The sequence below is a fragment of the Hemitrygon akajei genome, chromosome 4, assembly GCF_048418815.1.
Source record: "Hemitrygon akajei chromosome 4, sHemAka1.3, whole genome shotgun sequence".
Taxonomy (NCBI): domain Eukaryota; kingdom Metazoa; phylum Chordata; class Chondrichthyes; order Myliobatiformes; family Dasyatidae; genus Hemitrygon; species Hemitrygon akajei.
This window is the reverse complement of record NC_133127.1, coordinates 199,370,190-199,393,127: the sequence shown is the minus strand read 5'-3', so window position 1 is coordinate 199,393,127 and position 22,938 is coordinate 199,370,190. Positions and strand designations below refer to the sequence as shown.

At 48.6% G+C, this 22,938-nt stretch overlaps 1 protein-coding gene across 3 annotated transcripts in view; it reads left to right on the top strand.

Annotated features, from left to right (window-relative positions):
- The window catches only part of stim1b (stromal interaction molecule 1b), a 223,659-nt gene extending 201,121 nt beyond the window's left edge, over nucleotides 1–22,538 (top strand). For 2 of the 3 annotated variants that reach the window (XM_073044418.1, XM_073044416.1), the window contains exons 10-13: nucleotides 1,662–1,897; nucleotides 6,365–6,445; nucleotides 11,182–11,251; nucleotides 18,750–22,538. In XM_073044418.1, the coding sequence (XP_072900519.1) occupies nucleotides 1,662–1,897; nucleotides 6,365–6,445; nucleotides 11,182–11,251; nucleotides 18,750–19,329 (967 nt within the window). In that variant the 3' untranslated portion in view covers nucleotides 19,330–22,538. The remainder of the gene's footprint in view (nucleotides 1–1,661; nucleotides 1,898–6,364; nucleotides 6,446–11,181; nucleotides 11,252–18,749) is intronic. The other variant, XM_073044417.1, reaches the window with a different exon arrangement.
- Nucleotides 22,539–22,938: the final 400 nt, after the last annotated feature.

Below are 22,938 nucleotides of genomic sequence, written 5' to 3'. Positions count from 1 at the left end.
GTTCACACAACACTGTGGGCTGAAGGGCCTGTTCCTGTGCTGTATTGTTCTATGTTCTGTCCACTGCCTCCTTCGTCACCTCTTTCAAAGCTCTGAGTCGTAGATCACAATTCCTTGGAATTTATCAGTTTTCTGTCTCACTAATTTCTCTGGCATTTTATTCCTAAATTGGGGCTAGATGTAAGGGAATATTTTGGGTTCTTGGTTTCTGGGACTGAGCAACACACACAAAATACTGGAGGTGATAACTGACAGGTTACAAGATATCTGACTGCGTCCCTACAGAGGGTTATTTGGATTGCAGGGAGGATCATTGGGGTCTCTCTTCTACCTATCCAAGATACTAGTCAGGTGCTCTGCATACACAGGACCCTTAGCATTGTCAATGATTCCCCCCCCCCCATCCATTCAACAATCTCTTTGACCCCTACCATTAGGCAGGAGGTACAATAGCATTAGGACAAGAACTGTTAGGATGAGAAATAGCTTCTTCCTCCAGACCATAAGACTACTGAACTCCCTGCCACCTCCCAGGTTTCATTATGTATGAAGCACCATTATAAGACCATAAGACATAGGAGCAGAATTAGGTGATCTGGCCCGTCAAGTCTGCTCCACCATTTCATCATGGCTGATCCTTTTTTTTTCTCCTCCTCAACCCCAGTTTCTGGCCTCCTCCTCGTAACCTTTGATGCCATGTCCAATCAGGAACCTATCAATCTCTGCCTTCAATACACCTAATGACCTGGCCTCCACTGCTGCATGTGGCAACAAATTCCACAAGTTCACCACCCTTTGGCATCTCCGCATCTCTGTTTGGAAAGGGTGCCCCTCTATCCTGAGGCTGTGCCCTCTTGTCCTAGACTCTCCCACCATGGGAAACATCCTTTCCACATCTACTCTGTCTAGGCCTTTCAACATTTTAAAGGTTTCAATAAGATTCCACCTCATCCTTCTGAATTCCAGAGAGTACAGGCCCAGAGTCATTAAACATCCCTCGTATGAAACCCTTTCTTTCATTCCTGGAATCAGCATGTTATATGTTTACTTTTTAACTTCTGATGTAAGTTGCACCCTATTATTTGTTAATTTATTTGTGGTAATATTACTTTATGTGTTGTGTGTGAGTTATATATACTGGGTTGTGCACCTTTGTCCAGAGGAACGTCATGCATGTGTACAGTTGAATAATAATGTATTGAACTTGAAGGGACAGATGGGTTGGTGGAGGGGGGGGGGAATGAAGCTGGGAGGGGATACGTAGAAGTGGTAAAGGGTTGAGGAGAAAGGAATGTGATAATGGACCATGGGCAAAAGTGAAGGAGGAGGGCTCCATTCTGGCTCCCTTCTTACTCCTTTCTCTTTTCCTCACCGGCCCATTATCTTCTTCTCGTTCCACTCTTGGGGACAAAGTAAGAAGATGGCTGAGGCCAGGTGTGGGGGGAGGTAGGATTAGTTAGAAGCTGGGAGGTGATGGGTGAAAGAGAGGCTGAACAAGAAGGACTGTTGAGGTGGAGAACTCTGAATCTGAGGTGCTGTCAATGTTTCTGGGCTGGAATAGAAAGGTTCAGAGTTACGTCAGTGCCTGGCAGAAATATCTGGGCTTGTCCATCGTGCCTGTTGACTGAGGTATGGCATCCACAGCATCCCTTCCTCCACAGGCAGTCTCTGAGTGAGGTTACTGCTGCGCTGCGGGAGCGACTCCATCGCTGGCAACAGATCGAGGTGCTCTGCAAGTTTCAAATTGTCAACAATCCTGGCATCAGTGCTCTCCACTCGTTACTGAACATGGATCCCAGCTGGCTTGGACAGAGCAGGTCCACACCAACACATTTCATTCTGACTGATGACTTGGATGACATGGAAGAGGAGCTGGTCACCCCTGTCACACTCCAATGTAAGTAACTAGTCTCATTAATTACCCCAGGAACTTCAGCACAGACAACCAGGCTAAAGCTCACTCAGCACCACATTCTCCATCTCGCTCGACTCCCCACAACCTTTAGGCCCATCTGGTCTGTGCCTAGTCCCATTGACCTGCCCTCTACACCCCTCCCATTCAATACTTTCCATTGAATCTGTATCCACCACTTCCACTGCAGGTCATTCTCTAACCATCTTCCTCAACCTTAGCTTGCTCCCGTTTTCCTGCATTCCCATCAGGCAGTGAATTTGGACTAAAATATAGAACAGTACAGGCCCTTTGGCCATGATGCTGTACTGACCTTTCAACTCTTAAGATCAATCTAACCCTTCCCTCCCACACCCACCTCCATTTTTCTGTTATCCATGTGTCTAATTAAGAGCCTCTTAAATGTCCCTAATGTATCTGCCTCTCCTACCACCCCAGGCAGCGTATTCCATCCACCCACAACTCTCTGAGTAAAAATCCCATCTCTGACATACCTCTATACTTTCACCCAGTCGTCTTAAAATTATGCCCCCTCATATTAACCATGTTAATTGGAACATGATATTTGTTCCTTAGTCTGACAGTCACATTCCCCAGCGGAAGGGGTCAAGGGATGCTGCATTCATTGCTCATTTTGGAAGGGCTGGATGCGTTACTCTGGGTCTGGCGTTGGACCATGGCCAGGCCTGGTGTTCCTGATAAGTAAGACTGAATCATAGAACATAGAAAACCTACAGCACAATACAGGCCGTTCGGCCCACGATGCTGTGCTTACATGTACTTACTTTAGAAATTACCTAGGGTTACTCATAGCCCTCTATTTTTCTAAGCTCCATGTACCTGTCCAGGAGTCTCTTAAAAGACCCTATCGTATCCACCTCCACCACGTTGCCGGCAGCCCATTCCTCGCAGTCACTACTCTGTGTAAAATATTTACCCCTGACATCTCCTCTGTATCTATTTCCAAGCACCTTAAAACTATGCCCTCTCATGGTAGCCATTTCAGCCCTAGAGAAAAGCCTCTACTATCCACATGATCAATACCTCTCATCATCTTGTACAGGTTTCCCCCGCTATCCGAAGGTAAAGCATTCCTGTGAAACCATTCGTAAGCCGAAATGTCGTAAAGCAAAGAAGCAATTACCATTAATTTATATGGGAAAAACTTTTGAGCATTCCCAGACCCAAAAATTAACCTACCAAATCATACCAAATAACACATAAAACCTAAAATAACACGAGAGTATAATAAAAGCAGGAATTATATGATAAATACACAGCCTATATAAGGTATGTACAGTGTAGTTTCACTTACCAGAATCGGGAAGATTGAGTCAAATCGATTTGTAGAAAAAAATCGGCACGTACACGCATGCGCACACACCTGCCCGCACAAGGCTTCACGGTCATGGTAGTCTTTCTTGGGGTAAACACAAGTTTCAAGTGGGCGTCTTTTCTCGTAGAAGTGAAATGTCATAAAGCGAATGTTCGGAAAGCGGGGGACACCAGTACACCTCAATCAGATCACCTCTCATCCTCTGTCGCTCCAAGGAGAAAAGGCAGAGTTCACTCAATATTTTCTCATAAGGCACACTCTCCAATCCCAGCAACGTCCTTGTAAATCTCCTCTGCACCCTTTCTATAGTTCTCACATCCTTCCTGTTGTGAGGCGACCAGAACTGAGCACAGTACTCCAAGTGGGGTCTGAGTGGACTCCTATGTAGCTGCAACATTACCTCTCGGCTCTTAAACCTAACGTTTACCGTCTTAACCACACAGTCAGCCTGCGCAGCAGCTTTGAGTGTCCTATGGACTCGGACCCCAAGATCCCTCTGATCCTCCATACTCCCAAGAGTCTTACCATTAACACTACGTTCTGCTATCATATTTGACCTACCAATATGAACCACCTCACACTTATCTGGGTTGAATTCCATCTGCCACTTCTCAGCCAGGTTTTGCATCCTATCAATGTCCCGTTGTAACTTCTGACAGCCCTCCACACTATCCACAACACCCCCAACCTTTGTGTCATCAGCAAATTTATGAACCCATCCCTTCACTTCCTCATCCAAGTCGTTTATAAAAATCACGAAGAGTAAGGGTCCCAGAACAGATCTCTGAGGCACACCACTGGTCATCAACCTCCATGCAGAATATGACCCGTCTACAACCACTCTTTGTCTTCTGTGGTCTTCTGGATCCACAAAGCAATGTCCCCTTGGATCCCCTGTTTCCTTACTTTCTCAATAAGCTTTGCCTGAGGTACCTTGTCAAATGCCTTGCTGAAATCCATATACACTACATCTACTGCTCAACCTTCATCAATGTGTTTAGTCACATCCTCAAAAAATTCAATCAGGCACAGGGAGCCCCAACTGACTGATCATTGGTGAAATTAGTCTGTGTGGGACAGAGCTGCTGACTGTTCGATTGGTCAGGAGGGGAACCGATCTGTGAGGTCAGAGGTGCTGTCTGTGTTTGACCAGTTAGAAAGGTAATCTGTCTATAGGGGACAGAGTTTGTATGGTCAGAAGGGAACCGTCTTTGGGGGGTTGAGCTGCTGACTTTGCTTGACCGGTCGAAGGAGGAACCGATCTGTGTGGGACAGAGCTGATGACTGTGCTTGTCCCGCCAAAGGGAGAATGGGTCTGTTGGGGATAGAGCCACTGACCATGTTTGACTGGTCAAAACAGGTTGCAATCTGTGGCGGACTGGATGAGATATACCCCAGACTACCGGGACCGGACAAGATGTACCCCAGGCTACTGTGGAAGGCGAGGGAGGAAATTGCTGAGCCTCTGGCAATGATCTTTGCATCATCAATGGGGCTGGGAGAGGTTTCGGAGGATTGGAGGGTTGCAGATGTTGCTCCCTTATTCAAGAAAGGGAGTAGAGATAGCCCAGGAAATTATAGACCAGTGAGTCTTACCTCACTGGTTGGCAAGTTGATGGAGAAGATCCTGAGAGGCAGGATTTATGAACATTTGGAGAGGTATAATATTAGGAATAGTCAGCATGGCTTTGTCGAGGGCAGGTCATGCCTTACGAGCCTGATTGAATTTTTTGAGGATGTGACTAAACACATCGATGAAGGTAGAGCCGTAGATGTAGTGTATATAGATTTCAGCAAGGCATTTGATAAGGTACCCCATGCAAGGCTTATTGAGAAAGGATGGGATCCAAGGGGACATTGCTTTGTGGATCCAGAACTGGCTTGCCCACAGAAGGCAAAGACTGATTGTAGATGGGTCATATTCTGCATGGAAGCCAGTGACCAGTTGTGTGCCTCAGGGATCTGTTCTGGGATCCTTACACTTACTGATTTTTAAAAATGACTTGGATGATGAAGTGGAGGGATGGGTTAGTAAATATGCTGATCACACAAAGGTTGGGGGTGTTGTGGCTAGTGTGGAGGGCTGTCAGAAGTTACAACGGGACATTGATAGGATGCAAAACTGGGCTGAGAAGTGGCAGATGGAATTCAACCCAGATAAGTGTGGGGTGGTTCATTTTGGTAGGTCAAAATTGATGGCAGAATGTAGTATTAACGGTGAGATTCTTGGCAATGTGGAGGATCAGAGGGATCTTGGGGTCTGAGTCCATAGGACACTCAAAACTGCTGCAGCAGGTTGACTCTGTGGTTAAGAAGGCTTATGGTGCACTGGCCTTCATCAATCGTGGGATTGAGTTTAGGAGCCGAGAGGTAATATTGCAGCTATATAGGACCCTGGTCAGACCCCACTTGGAGTACTGTGCTCAGTTCTGGTCACCTCACTACAGGAAGGATGTGGAAACTATAGAAAGGATGCAGAGGAGATTTACGAGGATGTTGCCTGTATTGGGGAACTTGTCTTATGAGAACAGGGTGAGTGAACTCAGCCTTTTTTCCTTCGAGCAGAAGAGGTTGAGAGGTGACCTGATAGAGGTGAATAAGATGATGAGAGGCATTGATCATGTGGATAGTCAGAGGCTTTTTCCCGAGGGCTGAGATGGGTAACACGAGAGGGCACAGGCTTAAGCTGCTGGGAAGTAGGTACAGAGGGGATGTCAGGGGTAAATATTTTACTCAGAGAGTGGTGAGTGTGTGGAATGGGCTGCCAGCGGTGGTGATGGAGGCAGATACGACAGGGTCTTTTAAGAGACTCCTGGACAGGTACATGGAGCTCAGAAAAATATGGGTAACCCTAGGTAATTTCTAAGGTTAGGACATGTTCAGCACAGCTTTGTGGGCCAAAGGGCCTGTATTGTGCTGTAGGTTTTCTATGTTTCTGTGACACAGCTACTGATTGTGTTTTACCAGTTGGAGGTGGAATCAATTGAAGGGGAATTGAGCTTTATCCACTTCTTTTTTGTAGTCTTTCCGTTCCAGGGCATTTGTGTTTGCATATGAGGCTGTGCTGATTGTTTTGTATATTTTCCTGTTTCTTTTCACGGATTGTCTGGGACCAGATATGGCATGGTTAATGGATCACAGAGCCACTGATCGCTCCAGGACACCCCTAGACAATCTGTCAACATGGAGCTCCACTGGTTTGAGATTACATATGTTCTGTTTCTTTATCACCACTGACGCTCACCAATCGCAGGGCATGCTGTACTGCTGTTTACCTCTTTGTTGGTAATGACTGAGCTGCCAGAATGGACAGTGTGATGAAGAGCTTCCCTTCATTCAGGCTAATGGGTCAGGCACCAACCTTTCACAACTGCTAGCTCGCTCACCAAGTCCAGACTAATCCAGTTGACCATTGCTCCTGGGCTCTAGTAGAATCTGAGTTCAGTCATTAAGAAGTCGGGAAAGGAGAAGATGACACAGATGGAATGATTGGTAAGAGTGGAGAACAACAAAGCTGGTTGAAGAAGGTTTAATGCTATAGTGATAGGAGATTCAATGGTTAGGAGAACAGACAGGAGGTTCTATGGACAAGTATGAGATTCCTGGAATGTATATAGCCTCCCGGATGCCAGGGACAGGGACATCTCAAATTGAGTCCTCGGCATTCTTAAGTGGGTGGGTGAGCAGCCAGAGGTTGTTGTCCATGTCAGTACAATGACATGGTAGGAGCAGGTGACAAGGTCCTGCAAAGTGAGTTCAGGGAGTTTGGTGCTAAGTTAAAGGACAGGATGTCCGGAGTTATGATCTCAGGATTGCTACCCGTGCCACGTGCTAGTGAGACCAGAACTAGGAAGACCAATCATACAGTTAAATATGTGGCTAAGGGATTGGTGTAGGAGGGAAGACTTCAGATTTTTCAATCACTGGGCTGTCTTCTAGTCAAGATGGGACCTGTACTGAAGGGATAGTTTGCACCTGTACAGGAAGGTTTGCTAGTACTGTATGGGGGGATGGTGTTAGTTTGAACTAGAGTTGCGGGGGATGGCAACCAGTGGAGAGGTTTTGGAGAAGGTTCTTATGCCTACATACAATGTCAGCAGTGGAGAGGTAAAGGTGGGACTAATGTTCTGAGCTGCATACTTTTCAATGCAGGAAGTATTGTAGGAAATGTGGATGAGCTTTGGGCATGGATCAACATGTGAAATAATGATATCGTAGCCATTAGTGTGTTAGTTGCAGGAGGGGCCGGACTGGTAATTCAACATTCCGGGGTTCTGTTGCCTAGACATGATAGAGCAGGAGGGATGGCATGACAGTGCTTCGACAGGATCCACTGGAGAGATTATCCACTGAGGCTATTCTGGGGGATAGAAAGGGATGACCACATTAATGGGAATATATTATCGACCACCCAGTGGTCAGCAGGATTTAGAGGAGCAAATTTGTAGAGAGATTGCACACTGTTGTAAGGAACATCAGGTTGTTATAGTAGGTGATTTTAACTTTCCGCGTACTGACTGGGACTCCCATACTGTAAAAGGACTAGATGGGATAGAGTTTGTCAAATGTGTTCAAGAAAGTTTCCTTCATCAGTACATAAAGTCCCAACTAGAGAGAGTGTGATAGTAGATTTCCTGTTAGGGAATGAGGCAGGGCAGGTGTCAGAAGTTTGTGTGGTGCAGCACTTTGCATCCAGTGATCACAAGGCCATTAGTTTCAAGATAATTATACAGAAGGATAGGTCTGGTCCTTGAGTTGAGATTCTAAATTGAAGAAATTATTGAAGTTATAAAATACAGTAGTGAGGACAAATTTTGGAGTATTGTTTGCAGTTCTATTCACCACTTCATATGAGAAATATGGCTACACTGGAGACAGTGCAGAGACAGTGGCTGGTATGTTGCCCAAGATGGAGAACTTGGTGACACAGGACATGGTAGGACAAAGTCAGCATGGTTTCTTTCAGGGGAAACCCTGCCTGACAAACCTGTTGGAATTCTTTGAGGAGATTACAAGTAGGATAGATAAAGGGATGTTGTATATTTGCACTTTCAGAAGGCCTTTGACAAGGTGCCACACATGAGGCTGCTTACCAAGTCAAGAGCCCATGGTATTACAGTAAAGCTACTAACATGGCTAGAGCATTGGCTGATTGGTAGGAGGCAGTGAGTGCGAATAAAAGGATCCTTTTCTGGTTGGCTCAATGACTAGTGGTGTTCCGCAAGGGCTGGTGTTGGAACCACTTCTTTTTATGCTGTATATCAATGATTAAGATGATGGAATAGATGGCTTTGTTGCCAATTTTGCAGATGATACAAAGATTGGTGGAGGGGCAGGTAGTGTTGAGGAAACAGGTAAGATGCAGAAGGACAGACAGATTAGCAGAATGGGCAAAAAAGTGGCAAATGAAATACAGTGTTGGAAAATACATGGTCATGCACTTTGGTATTAGAAATAAATGTACGGACTATTTTCTAAACAGGGAGAAAGTCCAGGAATCTGAGGTGCAGAGGGACTTGGGAGTCCTTGTGCAGAACATCCTGAAGGTTAACTTGCAGGTTGAGTCGGTGGTGAGGAAGGCAAATGCCATGTTAGCATTCATTTCAAGGGGTCTAGAATACAAGAGCAAGGATGTGATGCTGAGGCTTTATAAGGCACTGGTGAGGCCTCACCTTGAGTATTGTGAGTAGCTTTAGGCCCCTCATCTTAGAAAAGATGTGCTGGCATTGGTGAGGGTCCAGACGAGGTTCACAAGGATGATTCCAGGAATGAAAGGGTTATCATACGAGGAATGTTTGATGGCTCTGGGTCACTGGAATTCAGAAGGATGAGGGAGATCTCATTGAAACCTTTCGAATGTTGAAAAGGCCTAGATGGAGTAGATGTGGAAAGGATGTTTGCCATGGTGGGAGAGTCTAGGACAAGGGGGCACAGATTCAGGATAGAGGGGCGCCCTTTCAAAACAGAGATGCGGAAAAATTTCTGTAGCCCAAGGGTGGTGAATTTGTGGAATTTGTTCTCATAGGCAGCTGTGGAGGCCAGGTCGTTGGGTGTATTTAAGGCAGAGATTGATAGGTTCTTGAATGGGCATGGCATCGAAGGTTATGGGAAGAAGGCTGAGAACTGGGATCGAGGAGGAGAAAAAAAAAGGATTAGCCATGATTAAATGGCGGAGCAGACTCGATGGGCCAGATGGCCTATTTCTGCTCCTATGTCTTATGGCCTTATGATTGGGGAGTGATTGAATAGGCTAGGCATGTTTTCCCTAGGCTGAGGGGTGACCTAATGTAGGATTATGAGAGACATACAGTAGATACTGAATACAAGGTTTAAAGGAAGGAGCTTTAAAGAGCATTTTGAGGGAAAAGTTTTTAGTCAACAGAGTAACTGAAACCTCGAACTTGCTGCCAGACGAGGCAGTGGAATGAAGTACATTCACTGCTTTTCAGAGGCATTTTGATTGGCAGGGGCTAGGTAATGGGCCCAGATTGGGCAAACAGTGTAGATGGGCAAGTGATGGGCCAAAGGGCCCATTGCTGCAAATTACAACTCTGTCATCATCTAGACGTTATTTCATTTCTACTTCATAAAGTGAACACTCGGGTATGTCCTGCAAAGCCCATTAGATTGCAGGTCATTCCTCAGGAGTGAGGGTGGGTATCGAGCCAGAAGAGCTATGGGCCAGTAGGTGTCTGAGCTCAGTCACTACCCACAGGTACTGAAAGGCAGAGTCCCTCCATGCAACTGATTATCCAGCCCCTTCCAACACCCGCACCTACTTCCTCTGATCTGAGACTAACCTCCGCATCCTGGACACATCAAACCCCCTTTCAGGATCAGTCAGTTTCTCAAAGCATCACTGTATCCGCTCTGCAGGAACTCGTGAGATGAGTTCAGGAAAGTGCTCCTGCATCCCGGGAACGGCACTGCTCTCAGTAATATGTGGAGTGATCACTATAGAGGCATGTGTCCGATCTGCCCTGACCTCTTCTCTGCTCTCTTCCCTTCTCCTTCAGACCTTCTCAACTCTGACTCACTCTCCCTTCCCTCTCCTTTCCATCCCACCCCCATCTCTCTCTCTCACCTCCGTTCCCTCTTCTACAACTTCCCCTCACACCCATTTCCACCTTCACCTTCCCCCCCCCCCTTCTTTCCACTCTTGTCACAAGCACGTTTGGTCAGTCCCTGAAATGCGGTTGAAGGTGTCCTTGCCACTGATCTAACTTTTTTTTTGCTAACAGCTGTCCCTCCACAGCCTGCCCAGTACCACTCCTGTTGTGTGGAAGCTTTTGCACAACCACGTCTAATAATCCTTCAGCTTGCTCCTGTCATTGTTTGCACAGCGTGTTTCGGTCAATAGCAGGGAATTGACTGTCACCTGGGCCAAACTGCCCCTTTGCCCAAGGTCCTGCTCGCCGAGGGCCAAGGTTGGCTTTGTTCAGCTGACAGCTCCCTGCCCCCCTCAGGCTGCTGCGAGCCACCCAGTTATCTGCTCCTGGCTGCAGCCGAGTGCCCTGCCTCACGGGCACTGGAGACTCCCAGCATTAAGTATTAATTTTGTTTGTCACGTGCACAGTGAAACTTCAAAACACCACAAAACCGTTTGCCTCAATGACTGGCACAGTCCAAGGGATGTCCTGGGGACAGCCCATAATTGTCTCCATTCTTCCGGCATCAACATTGCATGCCCACAACTCACTAGCCCTAACTGGTACGATGAAACCGGAGCACCCAGAGGAAATCCATGTGGTCACGGGGAGAACATACAACTTCCTTCCAGACAGCGGCTGGAATTGAACTCCGATCGCTGGCCATGCACAGCGTTATGTTGACTGCTACGCTACTTCTGCTATGCTACTGTGCCACCCTTCACACATTCATACGGAGGGAGGTTGTTTCCTTTGTTCTAACTCAGCTTCTTCTCTTCTTGCAGCTTCCCTCAGTGTGCACCCATCTGTTCGCCAACGCCCGGTTGACCCCCAGCATGCTGCTGGCTCACAGAGGTTGGTAGAAGGTTTTAATGCTGGCCAGAGTGAATCTCTTCAGTGGAGCAACAGGGCATCTCTCCGCCGTATGCAAAGCCTTTCCTATGTGTGTCCCTGTTCTGATGTGTTTGGACCTACCTTATCCTCCTCCTGCACTCACTCCTGCTTCCATCACCTCTCCCACTATCCTTCGCTGGAAACCATTCATGACCTCCCCCCTCCTGATGTCACCGCTGGAATCCGTGTGCGAACTCGGAGTCATGGGTACTGCTCGTTTCCTTTTCTTCCTGCCTGCCTGGCTTGCTCTGACCTTCAGTTGCTGTTTAAGATTTCTGATGGTGTGTGTGTGTGTGTGTCTGTTCACTGTTCACTCACAGAACGTGGGCATTGTCGGTAAAGCCAACTTATTGTTTGGTTGCCGGTGGACTGAGATCAGTGGAAGACCCTTGTGTGCCATGCAAGTCGAGTTTAAAAGAAAGCATGCAGACCAGATGAGGGAGAATCCCAAACACGAGGTTCTGCAGCTGCTGGAAATCCAGAGTGACACACACAAAATGCTGGAGGAACTCAGCAGGTCAGGCAGCGTCTATGTAGAGAAATAAACAGTAGACGTTTTGAACCTAGACCCTTCATCAGGTCTTGGGGTGAGGTGCCAAAGGATTAGAGGGTAGCTAATGTTATTCTGTTGTTTAAAAGACATTAAGAATATGCTGGGAAATTATAGGCCCATGAACCTGATATCAGTAGTGGGTTTGCATCATACACCAAAGTGCTCTCTTCAGTTACCTGATGAGGTAATTGAGTTTGTTGAATGCCTATGAGATAGCTTTTTAGATCTGTTTGTTGTTGAGCCTACTAGAGGATCAGCTATACTGGATTGGGTGTTACGTAATGAACTGGAGGCGATTAGGGAGCTTAAGGTAAAGGAACCCTCAGGAACCAGTGATCAAAATTGAATTCAACTTGAATTTTGATAGGGAGAAAGTAAAGTCGGACATTGCAGTATTTCAGTAAAGGAAATTAAAGAATGTTAACACAAAATGCTGGTGGAACGCAGCAGGCCAGGCAGCACCTATAGGAAGAAGTACAGTCGATGTTTCGGGCCGAGACCCTTCATTGGGCCTAGTCCTGACAAAGGGTCTCAGCCCAAAATGTCAACTGTACTTCTTCCTATAGATGCTGCCTGGCCTGCTGCATTCCACCAGCATTTTGTGTGTGTTGCTTGAATTTCCAGCATCTGCAGATTTCCTCATGTTTGCGTTCAAGAATGTTAAGTCGTTTGGTCTTCAAGACAAGGTAATAAATTGGTTTAGACATTGGCTTGGCAGGAGAAGCTAGAGAGTGGTGGTAGGTGGTTACTTCTGATGTGGAGCCTGTGACTAGTGGTGTCAGTGCTGGGTCTATTGTTGTTTGTGATCAGGATGATATGTGGGAAACTGGATCAGCAGATTTGTGGGTGACACCAAGATTGGAGGTCTAGTGGAGAGGTAGGAAGAATATCAAAGCTTGCAGTGGGATCTGAGGCAGCTGAAAAAATGGGCTAAAAAATGGCAGATGGAACTTAATGCAGACAAGTGTGATGTGTTGCACTTTGGGAGGACCAGCCAGGGCAGGTCTTGCATGGTGAGTGGTAGGGCATTGAGGAATGCGTTAGAACAGAGGAATCTGGGAATATAGATCTACAATTCCTTGAACACAGCGTCACAGGTCGAGAGGATTGTAAAGAAAGCTTTTGCCACATTGGCCTTCATAAATCAAAGTATTGAGTACAGGAGATGGGATGTTATGTTGAACTTGTATAATACATTAGTGAGTTCAAATGTGGAGTATTGTGTGCAGTTCTGGTCACCTTCCTACAGGAAACTTATCAGTAAGATTTAAAGAGTACAGAGAAAATTTATCATCATGTTGCCGGGACTTAAGGACCTGAGTTATTGGGAAAGATTGAGTATCTTAGGACTGTATTCCCTAGAGCATGGAAGATTGAGGGGAGATTTGATAGAGATTCTGAGGGGTATGGATAGCGTGAATGCAAGTAGGCTGTTTCCACTGAGATAAGAGGAGTTGAGGTTGAAAGATGAAATGTTTTAAGTGGGATATGAGAGGCTAATTTCTTCAGTCAGAGGAGGGGTGGATGCTGATCACTACTTGTGAGGTCATGCCTGGTTGATGTCTAGGTTGTGCTGTATGCAAGTATGGACAGGAGTCATGAATGGGGTTGAACATCGTCCAACCATCAGGAAGCAAACAGCCTCAGTGCATATCCTTTATGAAGCTGCTGAGGATTGGTGTGTGTCTATTTCTATGCGTGTATCTGCACACGGGACCATCTGTGAAGACCAGAGGGACTCAGCAGGTCAGTCAGCGTCTGTGCAGGGAAATGGACAGTGGAAGAGTCTCAGTCTGAAACGTCGATGGTTCATTTCCCTCCATGTTGCTGCCTGACCTGTGGATTCACTCCTGTAGTTTGGCTTTCAGCTATCTCTTATTCTGGGTATTCCAGGGTTTGTGAGTGTTTGCATCTCTGTACGTATTTGAGTATGTTTGTTATCGACTGGAGTGATTACATTGCTCTTTCTGGATGTTTGGGTATGTCTGTTATCCAGTAGTGTGGTGGAGTTGGAGTTGGAAATCTTACACAGTTTAGTGTGCACTGGCTGCTGTGTGATTTTGGTTTTATTGTGTGCCTACCCTTGCCATTTTACTCATCTCTAACTCCATTCAATTTCTTACTACTTCCTCTTTCCCTGTCCCTGCTGCCACTTTCCTATCTCTCTGAGCTGTCCCTTGACAGCAGCCTTTGTTTTGGACTGGTGAGACTGCATCCCAGTCTGGTGTCAGCAGAATGTGCTGACCTGCCAGTTAACCGGGAGAAAAATCAGAAGGCATTCTGATGTGGGCTATTTATTCACGTTTCAGTTTGGCATAGACAGTACCGAGTCATTCAAGCAGCCAACCTCCTCAGTGATGTAGGAGGGCAGGGTGTGGTGAGTGGGCATGTTGGCCAAGCAACTATACCATGATAGATAGATAGAAGCCATTCGAAGTTAGGCAGTGCAGCCAGACCTCCAGTACTGCTAACTAGGCCGAGCTGAGTCAGGGTGCTGGGGCCTGAATACATAGAAAACCTGCAGCACAGTACAGGCCCTTCGGCCCTCAAAGTTGTGCTGAACATGTCCCTACCTTAGAAATTATTAGGCTTACCCATAGCTCTCTAATTTTCTAAGCTCCATGTACCTATCCAAAAGTCTCTTAAAAGACCCGATCGTATCCGTCTCCACCACCGTTGCTGGCAACCCATTCCACGCACTCACCACTCTCTGAGTAAAAAACTTACCCCTGACATTTCCTGTGTACCTACTCCCAATAGCTGCAAACATTCAGATTTATTTATACATGTCCATTGAAATGTACAGCAAAATCCGCCGGGGGGACGGCCACATTGTGTAGCAGCACATTCTGACGCCAACATTGCTCAGCAGAACAACACAAGCTACAAACAACAGCTCACACCCTTTCTCTCCCAGAGAGGCCTCCAACCCAGGACAGGCTGCTTCCGGGTCCCAGACTCACTCAAACTTGCGTTCATCCGATGTTGAGTTCTGGCAAGTTGAGGGGGGGGGGCGGGGGTACCAGGGAAAGCAGGGGCTGTTCAGGGAGGTTTGCAAACTGTGCCAGACTAGCAGAAGGCGTTGGAGTACTAGCTCGCTTCCATTCTGTGCTGAGTCGGGGAATGGAGAATACCTCACATTCTTGCCTTCAGTCATGAGCTGTCAACACAAACACAGACCGTGGAACACCACAACACAGTACGGGCCCTTCAGCCCATGATGTTATGCCAATCTTTTAACAAACTCCAAGGTCAATCTAACTCTTCCCTCCCACACAACCCTCCATTTTTCTATCATCCACATGCCTATCAATGAGCCTCTTAAATATCTCTAAAGTACCTGCCTCCATCACCACCCTTGGCAGTGTGCTTCACATGCCTATGACAACCCCCTATACGAGACAACCCCCTCCAATCATTAAAATTATGCCATGTTGGCCCTGGGGAAAATGACTCTAGCTGTCCACTCTTGTACACCTCAATCAAGTCACCTCTCATCCTCCTTTACTCCACAGAGAAAAGCCCCAGCTCGCTCAACCTCTCCTCATAAGACACGCTCTCTAATCCAGGCAGCATCCCGGTAAATCCCTGCCCATGGAGATTGAATACAGAATCTAGTCAGATGTAGATTTGGAGGTTTCAGTGCCTGCCCGCTCCCTGTCTGCTGGAGTTATTTTCAGAACTGAGGTGTTCAAACGAAAAGTGACATTGATGCCCCTGTGATTTTTCTGTCCGGATGTGTTGGCAATTAGCCTGGAGACCACAGGACGAGCCCTGGGAGATGGCAGCCATGACTGGGAGAGTTTGCATGTGTGTGTACTACCAGCGAGGGTCAGGCCAGGCTCTGAGTCTCCAGAGGCTGTGTGACGTTGTGTCCCCTGGTAGCATAGCAGTTAGTGCGACACTGTTACAGCTCGGGGTGTTTCCAACGCTGTCTATAGAGTTTGTATGTTCTCCCAGTGAGCACGTGGGTTTCCTCCGATTGCTCCGGTTTCCTCCCACGGTCCAAAGACGTACCAGTTAGTAGGTTAATTGGTGATTGTAAACTGTCCTATGATTAGGCTGGGGTTAAATAGGTGGGGTGCTGGGTGGTGCAGCTCGCTGGACCGGAAGGGCCTGTTCTGCACTTCCTCTCTAAACAAAATAAAATAAAAATATTCATTCTCACTCTTTCAATACTGCCCTGTTGCCCCGCCTGATCCTTCTGCATTGAGTGGGTAGGTTCCTGTGCATCTGCTCCGACACTAATTGTTGCTGGTGGATCTTGAGTCGTCTCACTGGTGAGCCCTGCCCCTGCCACTCTCACCAGGAGCTGATAGTTTCACTTTTCACCTCCTCATGTCACTCCTTGCCCTCTGGCCTCTCCCTTCGTGCTGTTCGCCCCCTTCTGGCCCTCTCTCGTCTGTTTCACAATCTTCCCTTTGCTTTCTGCATTTCTCTGCTGCTTCCTCCCCCCTCCCACCTTCAACTTCACCTCAGGGGGAGTTTCTTCACTCAGTGTGGAATGAGCTGCCAACGGAACTGGCAGATGCAGGTTTGATTTCAACATTTAAGATAAATTTGGATAAGTACGAGGATGGGAGGAATATGGAGGGTGATCTGGGTGCCAGTGATGAACTAGGCACATTAACTGAGTGAGCAGAGGGTCACACCAGGCTCTCACTCTCATGTTCCCAGCTCTCTTCCAGAGATTTATTTCCCAGTTCACCACCTCGGGCTGTTCTCCACTGCCTGAGATTATAGACCCATCGAACACTACAGCACAGAAACAAGCCCTTCAGTCCATATAATCCACTCTGCCTAGTCTCACCATCCTGCACCAAACCATAGCCCCCCATATCCCTCCAATCCATGTACTATCCAAATTTCACTTAACTGTTGACATTTAACCCATATCCACCATCTCATTCAACACTCTCACCACCCTCTGAGTGAAGAAGTTCCCTCTCATGTTGCCCTTAAACATTTCACCTTTCACCCTTAACCCATGACCTCTAGTTCTAGTCTCACCCGACCTCAGAGAAAAAAGGCTGCTTGCACTTACCTTACCTAAACCCCTAATAATTTTGTTTACCTTTATCAAATCGCACCTTAATCTTCCAAGCTCCAGGGAATAAATTCCTAACCTTAGGTCAAGTCCTGGCAATATCCTTGTAAATTTTCTCTGTACTCCTTGAATCTTATTGATATTTTTCCTGTAGGTAGGTGCCCAGAACTGCACACAATACTCCATATCTGTGATCAATAATATCTTATACAACTTCAAAATAACATCTCATCTCCTATACACAATACTCTGATTTATGGTCAATGTGTTATGACCGTATCTACCTGTGACCATTCTCAAGGAGTATGGAACTGTATTCCTAGATCCCTAGGTTGTACCACACCTTCCTCAGTGCCCTACTGTTCACTCTGTCCTATCCTGGTTTGCCCTCCCAAAGTGCAACAGGTCACTTTCTGCATTAAATTCCATTTGCTGCTTCCTGCTGGAGATCACTGGTTCCTATCGGGAGTTCTGCCGTATACATTCCATTGAAGGTGAAACCCCTCTGCCCAACAACCATTGTCTGCTCCCTGAGTGGGACCAGCACTTTGAGTCTGCTCTGCCATTCCATCATGACTGATTTACGTTCCCTCTCAATACCACTCTCTTGCTTTCTCCCCATAACTTTTGACACTCTGACTAACCAAGAACCTATCAACCTCCACTTTAAATGTTCCCAAAGCCCTGGGCTCCACTGCTGTCTGTGGTAATGATTGTCATCTTCTGGCTGAAGAAATTCCTTCTCATCTTTGTTCTGAGAGTGTGCCCTTGGACCTAACTCCCCCACTATAGGAAACATCCTCTCCCCATTCACTCTTGTCTAGGACTTTCAGCATTCGATATGCTTCACTGAGATTCCCCTTCATTCTTCTAACCTCCAATGAGATAGCCATGTTCTCCCTGATCAGTGAGGCTGAGCCTGGCCTTGTCCCCTGGCTGATGGCGTGGGGTCCTGCGACCTCCAGTGGCTTTGTGTGGGGAGGCACCAAATGACAGTGAATACAGTCGCCTGAGCAAGGTTTACTGCAGCATTCCCCACTGAACCTCTGACCCACGAGACGTCGTTTGTCACAAGTCAGCCGAGTTTCAGTGTGGATTTGTGCATTAAGGAGGGTTGGGATTAATATGTCCCAAAGCAAGGAAGAGATTCTTCAAAGAAACAACTTGGCATTCATTCATAATCCCAAAGTAAGAATTGTAAGGATTTGAGGATTTGTTGTAAGAAGGTTGAGGAATTTGTGTTTCAGAATAAAGACACGTGACTATCTGTGCCTGAGACAGAGGGAGCAGGTCCTCTCTGCTTGGTAAGCGGTCTGTGTCAGACTCCCCAAGGTGTGAAGTCACTTTCTTCACACACTTTCTTCACACACCCTCCCCTCTCCCTCCAGTCAGCTAACGTTGTAGCTGAGAGTAAAAGCTGTTGCTTCCTGAAGCATTGCCCCTGGCCGGACTGACGTCCTGTGCCACAGTCCTGACGGATGATCGGTGGTCAGACAGTTGGCCTCTGCTCTGTGCTGAGCATCTCATTTGTGTCGTCATGGGAGATGCACCCTCCCATTCTCTTCCCACAGGGATTTAAACCATTCCGCTTACGGGTGTTAATTAGCATTGTGGCGTGGAAGGTCATGTGCGTGGGTCTGATGCACCCTCCCATTCTCTTCCCACAGGGATTTAAACCATTCCGCTTACGGGTGTTAATTAGCATTGTGGCGTGGAAGGTCATGTGCGTGGGTCTGATGCACCCTCCCATTCTCTTCCCACAGGGATTTAAACCATTCCGCTTACGGGTGTTAATTAGCATTGTGGCGTGGAAGGTCATGTGCGTGGGTCTGATGCACCCTCCCATTCTCTTCCCACAGGGATTTAAACCACTCCGATTCAGAGTCTTCCATTTCTCAGTGCAGTGATCTGCAGCGCCTTCCTGCTTCGTCCGGCTCTCCGGGCAGCCTGCCACACAGCTCTGGGTCACGGTCAATGCTGTCCAAGCCTTCCTGCCTGCTGAAACTGACGGAGGAGATCGCCCCTTCACCGAGCACGGCCTTGGACTTAAATACCCCCAGCCCGAATGGCAGCAGCAAGCAGGGTGACTCGCTCAGCAGCATGTACTCCGAGAGCATCTCGGACAGTCCCATGGGCAGCCGGCCGCCCTGCCCCGGCCGAGGTCTGGAAAAGTCAGCCAGTCTGGGTGAGATCCACCGGGGGACCGAGGGGTCAGCCATCAGCCCGTCTGAGTCATCGCGCTCCCTCAGCCCCAGCTCCACTGAACCTGAGGCCCCAGCCACCGACGGTAGGAACGGAGCCAAGATCACCAAGATCCCGCAGCTGGCCTCCAGAAAATCCCCGATGGAGGAGGACAGTACATCGACCGGCGAGGAAACGGAGCCCAACCCCGGCAAGAAGAAGCCCGGCTTCAAACTCTTCAAGAAGAAGAACAAATAGACCAGGACGGGCGGGGAAGGCGTGGTGAGCCAGCCGAATCTGAACTGGGAGAGGCCCCACCCAGGCCCTGGCCAAAGTGATTTGTTAGCAGCCTCTGTTCCCAGGGAGTGGATTTTATTTAATCTTATTTATTTTACAGACTGGTGTTCCTATTCCGGTGGCTAGAGCAGTGAGGGCTTCGTGCTCTGTGGGCCCTCCCACCCTCTCCCCCAATCTTGCTGCATGCAGTGCTAGTGTCCATCCCCTCCGCGACTCCCCCCGCCCCCAAAGCCTGAGCTGCATCAGACCAGTAATGCACGTGCAAGCTTCCGCAAAAAAAAAACAAAAGCAAAAAACACCCCTCTGGGAGCTTTGATTAACGTTTGAAGATGAGTAACCAAGGGAGAAGCTTTTCAGACTAACCTGGCAGCTTACCTGTCCTCCGTGGGACACGTGGGTTGGGGAGTGATCTGCCCTACTCAGTCCTCAGCTTTGTTCACTGAAGTTGCAGATTGATGAGCAGCGCTGGAGGCTGCAAAACCCCCATGTTCACACCTCCTCGGCTGTACTGAATCCAGATCAGGGATAGGACCCATTGGCTCACCCAGCCATCACCATCTATAATACACACTGTCACTCCCTCACCCCCCGCACTGTCACTCCCTCACCCTCACTCCCACACTCACACTCTCACCCTCACCCTCACTCCCTGCACTGTCACTCTCTCACCCTCACTCCCCGCACTGTCACTCTCTCACCCTCACTCCCTCACCCCCCGCACTGTCACTCCCTCACCCTCACTCCCTCACCCCCCGCACTGTCACTCCCTCACCCTCACTCCCCACACTCACTCTCTCTCCCCCTCACTCCCCACACTCACTCTCTCTCCCACACTCTCACTCCCCGCACTGTCACTCTCTCACCCTCACTCCCTCACCCCCCACACTGTCACTCCCTCACCCTCACTCCCCGCACTATCACTCCCTCACCCTCACTCCCCGCACAGTCACTCCATCATCCTCACTCTGCACTGTCACTCCCTCACCCTCACTATTAATCTCTCTCTAAACCCTCACTATACAGTGTTATTCCCTCTTTAACAGTTTACTCCACAGTGTTAATCTCTCTTTATCACCTCAGTGCACAGTGTTATTCCCTCTCTAACCCCTCACTGCAGTGTTAATCTCTCTCTAACCCCTCGCTCCAGTGTTAATCTCTCTCTAACCCCTCACTCCAGTGTTAATCTCTCTTTAACCCTTCGCTTCAGTGTTAATCTCTCTAACTCCTCGCTCCACAGTTATTCCCTCACTAAACCCTTACTCCACAGCATTATTCCCTCTCTAACCCCTTGCTTGACAGTGTTATTCCCTCACTAAACCCTTGCTCCACAGTGTTATTCCCTCCCTAAGCCTTTACTCCATGGCGTTACTCTCACTCTGCCCTCTCTGTCTCTAACCCTGCTCATCAGCCACTGCCTGTGTTGATGTTGGATTCACTCGGCTGTTACCTGGGCTAACGCCTGCACTTCTTCACACTCTCCCCCGGGGTTACTCTGTCTTTGTGGTTGAAAGATTTACTGATCTATTTTTGAAGCCTCTGCCAATAACCGGACTATTTGGAATGTGGATATTTGTATCCTGGTAACATGAGTGGCCCGGGGTGCGAGTTCTTGGGAGCCTGAGCCCCGCCCCGGGTCAGATCCACCTTTGCTCTGGATTAATTGCGAGCTGCCTGATACGGGGCCCTGACGGCTCCCAAACGTTGTCGCTGACCTGACATTGCATTTGAAGGGCTACGAGCTGAGAGCCGGTGTGTGTGAGTCTGTTTTTCTCCCTGCCTGCAGTGTCCCTGCCCTCGTCCATGGTGCATGTGTGATTCGAAACATTCAGTGTAGCGTGGCTGCTGTCAGGAAGCCTTGGGTTCTGGGCCAGGCGCGGTGACCCCTGCCGCCTCAGTCGGTGACTGAATCTCACCCCAAGGTCTCGAGACACACTTCAAGGAGACGAATGGGTCGTCAGTGCGAGGCCGGCTTCTCAATGGAGGGGCAGAGAAGTGGGGTAATCGGACTGCACAGAACTCGATCCGGGAATCCCGCGCCTGTGCGTGCCCAGGGCTCTGCTAATGCACCTTAAGCATTTCGATATGTGTTGTGTGGTTTCTTGAGTGTTTGTGCAGCATGTTTTCTGGGCAGCTCCAGTACTGTGGCCAGTCGCGGTCACGAGGAGAGCTGCTGGTGTTTTACACGTACCAACCCTGTTACCTGTTAAACGTCTTTGCTTTGTAACGGGTGGTTGGGGGTCACTGGTCGGGCTCTGTGGGGTGGTGCGTTGCTTCCTGTTGTCGTTGCATGCCGAGATGCTGTGTGTATAGACTGCATGCTGAGAGGATCCTTCCCCTCCTTAATCCAGACCGTGGGCTCCCGACTGCCCTGTCCAGCCCTACCACCCCACCTCACCTGCCCCAGGAGCAAGCCAGGGTTACTCAGAGGGGAGCATGTGTCCAGCCATGGGTTTAATGGTGTTTGCCACCACATGACCAAAGACCAGCCCTCCCAGTGGCAGAGTAGCACCCTCAGTTTCTTCATCCTCCCTCCCTCCCACCCACCAGTCAGGCCACTTCTCGTGTGACTGCCCGAATCCTCCCCCCCCCCTCCCCGTTCCTGCTGACCACCACTGGGTACCCTTTCCCCACACCTGACCTCCCTCTGTCTCTGAACCCTCCTGGTACAGACCCTCCCTCCCTCCCACCCACCAGTCAGGCCACTTCTATTGTGACTGCCCGAATCCTCCTCACCACCCCCCCCATTCCTGCTGACCACCACTGGGTACCCTTTCCCCACACCTGACCTCCCTCTGTCTCTGAACCCTCCTGGTACAGACCCTCCCTCCCTCCCACCCTCACTGTCTTGTAGGCTGTTTCCTGGCCCTCTTCTGCCTGTGTGTGTGCGTGCGTGTGTGTGCGTGTTCTCGTGAAATTAAAGCAACCTGTGTGGCACCTGCCTGCAGTGTTCCTCTCCTGTGTGAGTGAGTGAGTGTGAGTATGAGTGTGTATGTGTGTGCGTGCGTGCTCTCGTGAAGTTAAAGCAATCTGTGTGGGCACCTCCCTGCCAGTCCGCAGCCTGCCCGCGGTGTACCTCTCCTGTGTGTGGCATGCCCAGGAGCCTGGAACCCTTCACTGATGCTGTGTGTAATTTTCTAGACAAATGAAATAATTGCCTTCTCAACTTTCAACTGCTCCATCTCATTCTTTTTTTTAAAAAAAAGAAACATCTTTATTGAACAATGGCGAATGATAATTACTGGTCAGCATACCGTGTGCACATAAACTCTGTGCAATACCAGCCCAGTTATCACAGCAGACGATGGAGACGTCCCCACACCCTGTACCTCTGACACCCAGTACGGTCTCCACCCCTCAATATCGTCTGTGTTTATTTACTGTTCAAGGGAGCAATGAGATGGTCTGTCTGACCCCGGGAGTGTGTGATGGGACGGTGTGGAGGGAGCTTCACTCTGTGTCTGACCCTGGGAGTGTGTGATGGGACGGTGTGGAGGGAGCTTCACTCTGTATCTGACCCCGGGAGTGTGTGATGGGACGGTGTGGAGGGAGCTTCACTCTGTGTCTGACCCT